Raw genomic sequence first — 13130 nt, forward strand, 5'->3', positions numbered from 1 at the left:
GCTCTGGTGGGAGGGGCCACGTACAGAGATGCTGGAGACACTGCTGTGATAAACACCACAGAAAATTACCAAGATTTTAATAGAAAATAATATTTTAGTAGAAAATCAGCCGAGGGCCAGATTAAAGGTCTTGGAGGGCCGGATCTGGCCCCCGGGCCTTATGTTTGACACCTGTGGTCTATAGAGTTTGCTTCACGTAGAGCTTGAGGCAGGACATTCCATAATTTGGGAGCCACAGCCTGAAAGCAAACGTCACCCCCAGTTTTAAATTGGGTCTTTGGGACCATCAGGAGGCCCTGACCAGAGGCCCGGAGGGTGCAGCCTGAGGAGTAGGAGCGCAGTAAGTCACTGATGCACTGTCCATTTAAAGCTCTGTAAGTTAAAACCAAAATTTTTAAAATCAACACGGAACTTAACAGGAAGCCAGTGCAGTGAAGATAAACTGGTGTAAATATGTATGTGTGTTCAAAGTGGCCTTTAGGAGAAAACAGGAGAAAACAGTTTTGGAGTCCAGTGGTCCGTGCTTTGATCCACCTGTAGCGTCTTCCTGAAGGCAGCAGGTCAAACCTCTCAGAGCCAGAGTGGGAGGTGTCCTTGATCATGTTTTTAGCGCTGCTGAGACAGCAGGAGGTGTACATGTCCATCAGGGACGGGAGAGAACAGACGATGATCTTCTGCTCTGTCTTGATGACCCTCTGAAGCCTCTCGCTGTCCATCGTGGTGCAGCTGCCACATCACTGTGATCCAGCACGTCAACACGCTCTCAGTCTGCACGCTGTGTCTCCTGGACGTCTCCCTGGGGACGTGTTCATGTCCCACAGGAGAAGAAGCAGGACACGCTGGAGGTACTATGTATCTGGGCTGGCCTGGGGAAACCTCAGGGTCACCCGGAGGAGCTGGAGGAAGTGTCTGGGGAGTGGGAAGTGTAGGAGTGACAGCTCAGTCTGCTGCCTCGGTGACCCGGCCCTGGAAAAAGAGGAAGAACACTGAGTGATGTGTTTGCACCACACCTCCAGATATGACTTGATTTAGTATTTTTTGTGTATATTCTTTGTAAATGTGCAGATTTTGTGCATTATTTAGTTCAGATCTGAGCAGTGTCCAACTCCTGAGCCACATACGACACTTTGTTTGACTCTCACCGGCCCGTTTAACCTCATTTGGAATTACAAAACAAACATATTTTATAATGCAAAGAAATAGATGTAGTTGGAGCTCTTGCTGGATCACCACTGAAATGAAATAATAATAATCAGGTGCTGTTCAGAGATCCTGAGTGGGCAAATAACTTACTGGATGAAAAAGGAGATAAAAAGGATCTGAGGCTCTCCACTATACTTTGTTATCATTTTATTTCATGTCAACGCTGATGTCTCTTCTTTCATCCAGAAAACATATTTTATAATTTGACCTCATGCATGAAAAGCTGCATTGCTTTGCTTTTAGAGGTGTTTTTAATGACATTTTTTGTTCAGCAGATTCACTTTTTCATTGTTTAGTCAGAACATAAACTCTTATCAGTCTGAGCAGCTCATCTAAACAACAATATTTACAGATTTTTATAAAGAAATACAATTAATATTATGCAGAATTGAGCATTTTCCACAATATTTTCTGTTTCTCACGTGACCCCATGGAAAGAATAAATGCCCATCTCTGATTTAGTGTTTGCTGATTTTAGTAACTCAAAAATCATAAATCCAGCTGTTACTCCGTTTCTCTGAATACTTTTGCCTTTATTCCACGTTCTTCTTACTCGAATACAACTTTTGAGCACCTTCACCCACCTCTGACTAGTCTTGATTTCACTCATTTAGAACAAATCGTGTGTATTTTCAGTGAAATTGAAGCTGGAGTGGAAAACGCAGGCTTTCATTCAGAAGGACATTTTTCCATGATGACTTCTCCGACTAACTCTTTTTACTCTTCTTACTTACTCCCCCACTCTCCTGTTTCCTCTTTTGTTGTCAGCACCGAACATGACGTCACCCTGCAGAGCACCCTTGGGTGACGGGGGGTTTGGGGGCGGAGCTTGAATTCACTTCGTCCAATCGGCGCAGAGCTATGCAAATAGGATAGCGGTGTGCGTCGTAGCGGGCAGCCAAGTGCCACTATCCGGATCTCCTCCGCTCACACCGGACCCGTGCGCCTTTACCCGTCTCCGAAACGCTCCATGGCTGGATAAAGCGACACCACGTAACTTTTTCCACCTCCCAAAGCGGATTTTAACACTTTTCCCACACGAGGACACGACGCAAAAGAAGGATCAACGCCATGAAATACAAAGTAAGTTCACTCCAAGTTGAACCGCGGCTCGCAGTTTCTATTCCGCCTAAATTTGGCAACACAAAAACTCTTATTTCCACACGTTTTCCGCATTTTTTTTTTTTTTTTTTTTTTTGACCACTTCTTGTTTTACGCTGTTGCCATACGGTTTTGTGCAAAAATAACCCTTAACCACTGCGCACGTTGGCGAGTATTCCAAAACTATCACGGATGGAGCGAACTCTGCACTTTAAACGCAAAAAAATCTGGTCTCTAAAATGTATTTCTAGCCTTTAACGTGCGCTTGGTTTCTATTTTTGCACGTAGACACGCTAATCTTCTTTTATTGCGTCCATTTATCGCTATAATAAGACGTTTATGACATTACCAGGTGCGTAAATGTGATGTTGGTGCAGCAGTAGCGGACCCCCCCCGTCTGCGGGCCCGCCTCCGTCACTGTTATGTTAATACTAAGTGGAAAAGTTGAATTAGAGAGTTTGAAAAGAGAGTTTTGAAAGTAAAATGTTGTCTTTTGTTTTGGAAATGTGTTAATTAGTTGAAATTTAAAAAGGCGTAGAAATGACTTGATTTTATTGCATTTTTAAAACTAAAATATGCGACTTACTGTTTACATTTTTCTTTTCTTTTTTTAGTTTAGTCCTGGTTTAGTGTTGGTTTAGTCCTAGTTTTCTTCTGGTTTAAAAACCCCCAAAACAAAACATAGAAATGACTTGTTTTATTGCATTTTTAAAACTAAACCTTTTTGTTTAGTCATGGTTTAGTGTTGTTTTAGTCTTGGTTTAGTCCTAGTTTTCTTCTGGTTAAAAAAAAAAAAAAAAAAAAAGAAAGAAAAAAAAAAACAAAAAAAACCCATAGAAATTACTTGTTTTATTGCATTTTTAAAACCTAAATATGTAACTTACTGTTTCAATTATTATTATTATTTTTTTTTAGTTTAGTCTTGGTTTAGTCCTGGTTTAGTCCTAGTTTGGTTCTGGTATAGTCTTGGTTTAGTCCTGGGTTTTTCCTAGTTTTCTTCTGATTTAAAAAAAAAAAAAAAAAAAAAAAAAAAAAACAACTTAGAAATTACTTGTTTTATTGCATTTTTAAAACTTAAATATGTAACTTTATTTCCATTTTTTTTTTTTTTTTAGTTTAGTCATGGTTTAGTTCTGGTTTAGTTTCGTTTTACTCCTGGTTTAGTCCTACTTTAGTCGTGGTTTATTTCTGGTTTAATCCTGGTTTAATTTTGGTTTAGTCCTGGTTTAGTTTAAATTTAAAAAGACATAGAAATTACTTGTTTTATTGTATTTTTAAACCTAAAATATGTACCTTACTATTTCCATTTTTTTGTTTAGTCATGGTTTAGTTCTGGTTTAGTCTTGTTTTACTCCTGGTTTAGTCCTACTTTAGTCCTGGTTTAGTCTTGGTTTAGTCCTGGTTTAGTTGTAGTTTTCTTCTGGTTTAATCTGGGTTTAGTCTTGGTTTAGTTGTGGTTTACTTCTGGTTAGGTCCAAGTTTAGTTCTGGTATAGTCTTGGTTTAGTCTGGGTTTAGTTCTGGTTTAGTCCTGGTTCAGTTCTGGTTCAGTTCTGGTTTACATTTAAAAAACTACATAGAAATGACTTAATTTATTGCATTTTTTAACACCAAAATATGCAACTTACTCTTTTCATTTTAGATTTTTGTGGTGAATAAGTGCAGTTTAGAATTAGGGATATGGAAATAATGTATAGGCCAAAACTAAAAATTTGTGTTTTTAGTCAATTTATCTAAAACATAATTGGTTAATGGTTCTATATTACACAAAATTAACTTTTTTGAGCTTTAAGCCACATTATAATGTTGTTACGTTCTCAAAAACAGACCTTGGATTTGTGTTTTGTTTCATTCACACATGTTTAATTAATCCTTTATTAATCGTCTGTCAGATCAAAATGCTTCGTTCCACCTTGTGATGTCATGAAGAGGTAGTTTTCAAGTTAACTCTATTTCCTTTCTACCTTTAGATAAGTATAGATTTGCAATTCCATGTTTGAAATGCTCCAACTGATTCTAGTGAAGATGTGTGGAGTTTAAAAACCCAGTGGAGCTCTTCCTGTATTACCACATGACATCACAAGGTGGAGCAGGGTGTTTTCAGTTTGAGAGAAGAACTCCAGTCCGTCTGTGTTGAGGAAACATTATAACAGAGATCAGAAAATGTAGTAATGTGGACCATTTAACTAAACAAGATTAGATTTTTCACAATTTAATTCAGAAATAAGACAAATATAAAAGATTTTTTGAAGCATTTCTGACGGTTTATTATATCAGCAAATTATGCAAAGTGACGTGAGCTCAGCAGTGCTCAAAATTCTATCTTGAAAGAGGAAGTGGATTCTTTTTTATCAGATTTGAGGCTCATAATGTAAAAAAGTTTCCTCTTGTTTAGTGACTCGACTGGTTGTAAAGTAACTCGTATTATTTTTATTTTTATTATGTTGTCAGGCGGTAGGTCCAGTAGAAGGAAGTTTGCATCATGTTTTAGATTTTCACTTGAAATGAGTCAGGTTTATGTCACTGTTTGACTCTCCACATCGCTCACATCACTTTAATGAGTCTTTATTTTAGATATTTACTGTAGATATTTAAGATCGTGTTTTTAAAGATGTTTGTGACACATTTTTATGTTGATTTTCTGCTGTAAAATCTATATAGTGTTTGGTTTGGCTCTAATTTTGTTGTGACGTGGTTCTCTTTTCTAGTCTTGGTTTAATGCTGGGTTAGTCCTGGTTTAGTTCTGGTTTAGTTGTAGTTTACTTCCATTTTAGTCCAAATTTAGTCTTGGTTTAGTCCAGGTTTAATCTTGGTTTAGTCCTGGTTTAATCTTGGTTTAGTCCTGGTTTATTCATTGTTAACTTCTGGTTTAGTCCTTGTTTAGTCCTGATTTAGCCCTAGATTAGTTCTGGTATAGTCTTGGTTTAATCCTGGTTTAATGTTGGTTCAGTCCTGGTTTAGATATGGTTTAGTCCTAGTTTAGTCCTGGTTTGGCCCTGGTTTAGTTCTGGTTTAGTTCTGGTTCAGTCCTGGTTTAGGTTTGGTTTAGTCCTGGTTTAGTCCAGGTTTAGTTGTGGTTTATTCCCGGTTTGGTTCTGGTAAAGTCTTGGTTAAGTCCTAGGTTAGTCTTGGTTTATTTCTGGTTTAGTCTTGGTTTAGTCCTGGTTTGTTCCTGGTTTAGTCCTGGTTTAGTCCAGTTTTGTTATCCTTTTTGCAGCTACAGCATGTATGTATAACTCCGTAACAGTGTTAAAAATGTTATAATAGATATTTTTGGAGTTTAGAAATACTCTTGCACAGAAAGTTGAATTGTCTGATATTTGTCGCAAACTCAGAAGACTCCACACTGAGAGACTCCTGCTGGAGGTTCAAATTTTCCCAGCAGGCTTTTCCTCTTCTCAGCGAGAGTCGTTCTACTTTCAGATCGTGACGCATAATCTGACGTTTGGAAGGTTTATGTAGAAAATGTTCTTATTTCCCCTCGTGTTTCGTTTTGAATGGTGTGCGTAATATATCGATCTATCCTTCCCCCTTCAGTGCGTTACATATTACTTACATACACTACATCAGATGCCCTCCCAGAAACACCCACACCAACATTTATCAGTTACTCGAGTAAACAATTAGCAACTTCCTCCCCACAAACAAGCGGAGTTTACCGTGAGCTGCTTTTACAATAAAGGCCAGGCGTGCTAATTGAGCTGTTTACCTGCTAACTGATTCCTGTTACGGGCTCTGCAGGCTTCCATTGTGTCATTGGGCAAAACACTTCCCCCTCCAAGCCTATAATTAATAGCCTGAGTGTAACGGTTGGATTGGAAGTGGTCATATGGGCGCAGATTGACAGACATTTTGCATTGTTGAGCCCCAAGGCAGATGTGACGACTATATTTGAGTCCATTTGGGGAAAAAGACAGAAATCGATTAAAAAAATATCTAATTGCATCCTGAATTTTGGTGATTTTGGTGCTCATATACTAGAAAATTTTCTGATTAGAAATTTTTGCTAATGCTGGATAGGGGTGTGCAAAAATATCGGAATATCGATATATCGTATCGTTTAATGTGATGATACAGTATTGATATCGTGGGCTGCTGTATCGATATATCACCAAGAGTATTTTTATGTGTGTTTTACTAAATTATTTTGTTACAGTGCTACAGTTTTGTTGCTTGTGGAGTGAAAGGAAACTCATTTATGCAACACATTTGATATTTTTCCTGTTTTGAGGATTAAAATGTTTGTGTTTCATATGAACTTTGCACAAGAAGTGGTTTAACAAAGACTTTTAGTGTCACAGCCATGATTTAGCCTTTATTTTTTATTGAACTGTATGGAATCGATTTGAAATATATCATATCGAAACAAAAGTGCACTGTATCGAGATATGTATCGTATCAAGTGTGTTCAGTGTGTGACTAATGCATCGTCATCGCTGTTTCCTTTCTTCTCTTGATAGTTGTGGATAAATTGTTCATGTTCGAATGTTTCTCCTTTGTGGAGTTTGTTGGTTGAAGATTTGGTGATGGGGCAGATTTATGAAGCTGTTGGAGAATACACCAGACATTTACACAGATATTTTGCCACAAAAAAAAAAAACATTAACCTGAAGTTCCACAAACCTACAGCGTTGTGAAAAAGGTCTATTGCCTCCTGCATTTTGGTGCTCATAAACATTAACAAAAAATATTCCCCTTATTTGAACCTATGTAAACTAGACGGTGTTATTGACCAAAAATTGTGAAATTACTGGGAAAAATATTGAATCTCAGTAGACTTCTGTTCAAAGTTCACATTTTAAATACGCCCAGAAGTATTGACAAAAAACCCCCCCTGAAAGCTGAACTGACAAACTGACTCAAGAATCACATTTCAGAACATGTTTTTATGCAGAATAAAACCCCATGGAGACACGGGAGGGCATCTGACGCACACGAACGTATTTAAGAGCACGTTTGAACAAATCTAAACTACGGGGTTAGCAGTTTCTTAATGCAGAATGATCCAGGAGATTTTCATGTTTGTGGAGGAAATGATGGTACTTCAAAAACTGCAGTTAAGTCAAATTGCAGTTTTTGATTTGATTGCATAACACTTCCTGCTTTCTCACCTGGGCCGCCCCTGTCGCTAAACGTGGGCTCTCACATAACAGTCCCCAGAGGCCCCGAGCACAACGCAGAATTAGAAACACTTAAAATAGAGCTAAATTATTCATCAGGCTCCAAACAAGAGTGAAATGTGATAGGAGCTACATTAGCACATGTCAACAGAGACTGACACACAGTGACGCACGACCACGGACAAGAACAAAACAGGACCAAAACAGGACCAAAACAGGACTAAAACTGGACTAAATGAGGACTAAATTTAGACTAAACCGGGACTTATATAGGATTTAACAGGACCAAAACAGGACTAAACAAAGACTAAAATTGGGCTAAAGTAAGACTAAAGCAGGACTAAACCAGGACTATAACTGGTCTAAACTAGAACCAAACCAGGACTAAACAAGGACTACAACTGGACTAAAATAGGACCAAACCAGGACTAAACAAACACTAAAATTGGTCTAAAATAAGACTAGAGGAGGGCTAAACCAGGACTACAATTGGACCAAAACAGGACTAAAGGAGGACTAAAACAGGGCTAAAACTGGACTAAACCGGGACTTAAACAGGACTAAAACAGGGCTAAAACTGGACTACACCGGGACTAAAACTGGACTAAACCGGGACTTAAACAGGACTAAAACAGTACTAAACATAGACTTAAACTGGGCTAAAACTTGACAAAACCAGGACTAAAACTAAACTAAACCAGGACTTAAACAGGATTAAACCAGAACTTAAACAGGACTAAAACAGGGCTAAAACTGGTCTAAACCGAGACTTTAACAGGACTAAAACATGACTAAAACAGTACTAAACCAGACCTTAAACAGGATTAAACTGGAGTAAAATTGTACCAAATCAGGATTAAAACCAGACTAAAATAGGACCTTAAAAAAAAAAAAAAAGGATTATATGGGACTAAAACTGGACTAAAGTAGGACTAAACCAAGACTAAAACATGACTAAAACTGGAATAAAACAGGACTCAAATGGGAACTAAAGCTGGACTAAAAGTGGATTAAAAAATGGACCAAAACGAAACAGGACCAACAAAACCTGGACCAACCCAAGTCTAGATCAGAATTAAACTGGGCTCAAACCAGAACCAAAGTAAAGTGTAAACTCAAATTCAACTGGAACAAAAAGTTGATCAAAACTAGAGCTCCACAATTTTACATATTTTCATGCCCGATGTCAATACCGATTGTTTGAAATCTAGAGAAACCAATGACCGATAAAGCTCTGCCGATATTTTCGGGCCGATACATAGGTCTGCTTTTGATTATTTTCCCCAAATATGTCATTTAAACGCACCACAAACTCACCCACGGCCGTTTTACTCCAAAACTTTAAGAGAGCAGTGTAGTCTTGTTTTGAGCTGGTATCTGTTTGCAATAAAGTGTTCAAATAAAGTCCTAAACAAGTCATTTAGGCGGGAGATCGGCAAAAACAAAGTATCACCCTCAGCTCGAGATTTAAGTGTAAATATCGGCCTAAAATATCGGTCCGTCTCTAATCAAAACAGGACTAAATCATGACCAAAACTAGAGGGTTTTTATCGAGCTAAATTAGTTCCAGATTGTGGAAAGGATGCATTGGTGTAGACAAAGATGTGTTTTATTTTTTCCTCGTGTGACGCAGAAGCCACCGTCTCTGTGAACGTTTATGTTGGTTTTGTTTCTTTGATCCACAACACCAAAACAGGACCAAAACTGAGCTAAAGTAGGACCACAAATGGAAAACTGCAGTAAAATAGGACAAAAAAATTTACCAAAACTGAAGTAAAATAGGACAAAATATTTACCAAAACTGATACAAAACAGGACAAAAAATGAATCAAAAATAGCACCAAAAACGAATCAAAACAGAACCCAAACTGAACCAAAACTGGACAAAATCAGGACCAAAACTGAACCCACACTGAACCAAAATAAGACCAAAAATGAATCAAAACTCAAGTAAAATAGGATAAAAAATTGACCAAAACTGAATCAAAATAGGACAAAAAATGAATCAAAAATAGCACCAAAAATTTACCAAAACAGTCCACTTAACTGAACCAAAATGGGACCAAATTAGGACCAAGAATGAACCAAAACTGGTTAAAAACAGGACCAAAACTGAACCCACTCTGAAACGAAATAGGCCCAAGAATAAACCAAAACTGGACAAAAACAGCACCAAAAATTAACTCATACTGAACCAAAATAGAACCAGAAATGAACCAAAACAGGACAAAAACAGGACGAAAAAATTAACCAAAATTAGACAAAAACAACACCAAAACTGAACCAAAATATGACCAGAAATGAACCAAAACAGGACCAAAAATGAACCAAAACTAGACAAAAACATGACCAAAACAGAACCCAAACTGTACCAAAACTAAACTGAAATAGGACCAAAAATTAACTATAACTGGACAAAAAAGGACCAAAACTGAACCCAAACTGAACCAAAACTTGACCAAAATGGGACTAAAAATGAATCAGAACTGCAAACCAAAATGAACAGTGGACCACAACTACAAAAATGAACCAAACCTGAACCAAAATGCAACTAAACTGGACACAAAAGGAAGCTAAACTGAAGCCTGAAGCCCGTGTCACAGTGCTCCTCTCCGTGTGTTGCCGTGCGCTGCTGTAATGCTGTTATCACAATCATTATGGATGAGCTAATACGGCATGCTAACGCTAACAGCACCAGTGTAACGTGATTATCAGCGGCATTATGGATGTGCTAGCGGCGTATGCTAATGCTAATGTCACTGCCTGATCTGCGTCACCGTGTTCAGTCTGTGGAAATATCAATGAGATTACACGGAGCTGACATTTATGTGATGTCAGATGTACAGGACGGGGTGAATCGTACATTATATTTGTCTTTGTAGTACTTTCTTTATGCAGTACTGTGGCAGAGTAGTTAGCACTGTCACTGCTACTAGAACAACTACGACTACTACCACAACAATTACTACTACTGGGCGACTATTTACTCTTGTTGAAAGTGATTGAGGAAACTTCTTTTACTACTACAACTACTTCTGCTGCCAGTACAACTACTATTACTCCTACTACCTGTATTATCACTACTACAACTATTAGGCTACTTCTACTATAATTATTACTACCATTTACTCTTGATGAAAGTGATTACTACTTCTACTAATATTACTACTACCACTACTACTTTTATTACTACTACTACTACTACTGCTACTACCACCACCAGTACTACTTCTACTAAGACTACTACTACTACTTCTACTGGGCTACTGTTTACCTTTGTTGAAAGTGATTGGGAAAATGCCTTCTACTACTACTACTACTTCTACTACTACAACTACTATTGCTACTACTACTACTATTACTTCTACTGTCTGTATTATCACAACTACAACTACTAGGCTACTACTACAATTATGATTACTACTGTTTACTCTTGATGAAAGTGATTACTACTTCTACTACTACTACAACCATTACTACTGTTATTATTACTACTACTATTACTGCTACCACCACTACCCCTACTACTACTACTGATATTACTACTACTGGGATACTATGTACTCCTTTTGATAGTTATAAAGAACATTTCTACTACTTCTATTTGCACTACTACTACTACTTCTACTATTGCTGCTCCTACTACTATTACTATTACTTCTACTACCTGTACTATCACAACTACAACTACTAGGCTACGACTACTATGTTCATTTCTACGATTTACTACTTCTGCTAATACTACTACTACCACTACTACTGTTATTGGTACTACTAACTGCTGCCACTACTACTAAGACTACTACTATTACTATTACTAGGCTACCATTTACTTGATGAAAGTGTTATTACTACTACTACTGCCGCTGTTGCTGTGGTTAGTACTACTACTTCTATTATTCTACTATTAGTACTAGTTCCATGACAACTGCAACCACAACTTTTGACTAGAGCTACTAAATCTACAATTACTACTACTACAGCTACAACTTTTACTACTACCACTACTACTACTGATGCTGCTACTACTATTACTATTACTTCTACTACCACTTGTACTATCACAACTACAAATACTTCTACTACAATTGTTACTACCATTTTCTCTTGATGAAAGTGATTACTACTACTACTACTACTACTACTACTACTACTACTACTTACTACTGTTATTACTACTACTGCTGCTGCTGCTGCTACTACTGCTACGACTACTACTACTACTGTTATTACTACTACTACTGCTGCTGATACTACTGTTACTATTACTTCTACTACCTGTACTACCACAACTACAACTACTACGCTACAACTACTATTCTTGATGAATGTGATTACTGCCTCTACTAATACTACTACTACCATCACTACTACTGCTGCTACTGCTACTTCTAAGACTACTACTACTACTACTGGGCTATCATTTACTTTTGTTGACTACTACTGTTACTTCCACTACTATTACATCTATTACCTGTACTATCACAACTACAACTACTAGGCTACTACTACAGTTATTATTAGTATTACTACTACTTCTGCTGCTACCACTGCTACTACTACTTCTACCATTCTGCTATTGCTACTACTACCATTATAACTGCAACCACTACTTAGGACTACAACTACTACTTCTACAATCACTACTACCACAGCTACAACTTTTACGACTGTTATTAAAACTACTACTACTACTACTACTGCTACTGCTGTTCTTGTACTGTGAGTGTGAGTTCATGGTCCAGTGCAGGGGGCAGAGGGCGTTTCTCTCCCAGGGAGGAGAGGCCGTGTGTGGGTTCCAGTCGAAGGGGTGTTCCTTCCTCTGCCAGAGCTGGACCAGAGCCAGATACAGTACAGGGCGAGTACTACGATGAACTATGGACCCGTGTGTACTGCGTGTACTGTGTGTAGTGTGTGTACTCTGCTACTGTGGGTTTAAAGGGCAGTGAGTCAGGCTGAGGAGTGACCCAGACAAGCATGTTTATCCAAATACACGCCCCCGAACAAGACTAAACAAGGACTGAACTAGGACTAAACCAGGACTAAACCAGGACTGAACAAGGACTAAACCAGGACTAAACCAGGAACCAGGACTAAACCAGGACTAAACCAGGACTAAACCAGGACTGGAACCATAACTAACCAGGACTAACCAGGACTGGACTAAACCAGGACTAAACCAGGACTGAACCAGGACTAAACCAGGACTAAACCAGGACTGGACAAGGACTAAACCAGGACTAAACAAGGACTGAATCAGGACTAAACCAGGACTGAACTAGGCCTAAACTAGGACTAAACCAGAACTAAACCAGGACTAAACCAAGATTAAACCAGGACTAAACCAGATTAAACCAGGACTAAACCAGGACTGAACCAGGCCTAAACCAGGACTAAACAAGGACTAAACAAGGACTAAACCAGGACTGGACAAGGACTAAACCAGGACTAAACAAGGACTAAACCAGGACTAAACCAAGATTAAACCAGGACTAAACCAGGACTGAACCAGGACTAAAGCAGGACTGAACAAGGACTAAACTTAACTAGTGAGAAGAAGAGGAAACTGGTGGAACGGTGATGGTGATGGGTATGAGAAGCAGAAAGCGAGTGAGAAGGAAGAAGAGGAGATGGAGATACAAGAGGCAGAGGGACGGAGGAGAGAAACAGGAGAGAGAGTGTGTGGAGGAGGAAAAAGACAGAAAAG

General features: G+C 38.4%; 1 protein-coding gene across 2 annotated transcripts in view; it reads left to right on the forward strand.

The window, feature by feature from the left end:
- The first annotated feature begins 2101 nt into the window (after window positions 1–2101).
- The window catches only part of nedd9 (neural precursor cell expressed, developmentally down-regulated 9), a 100345-nt gene continuing 89316 nt past the window's right edge, over window positions 2102–13130 (forward strand). For both annotated transcript variants that reach the window (XM_055157152.1, XM_020923807.2), the window contains exon 1: window positions 2102–2286. Coding sequence is in view for 1 of the 2 variants with exons in the window: in XM_020923807.2 (XP_020779466.2) it covers window positions 2275–2286 (12 nt within the window). In the remaining variant the exon portion in view is untranslated. The remainder of the gene's footprint in view (window positions 2287–13130) is intronic.

This window comes from Boleophthalmus pectinirostris, unplaced genomic scaffold (genome assembly GCF_026225935.1).
Source record: "Boleophthalmus pectinirostris isolate CB_2022bp ecotype Guang Dong unplaced genomic scaffold, ASM2622593v1 HiC_scaffold_21, whole genome shotgun sequence".
Lineage (NCBI taxonomy): Eukaryota > Metazoa > Chordata > Actinopteri > Gobiiformes > Gobiidae > Boleophthalmus > Boleophthalmus pectinirostris.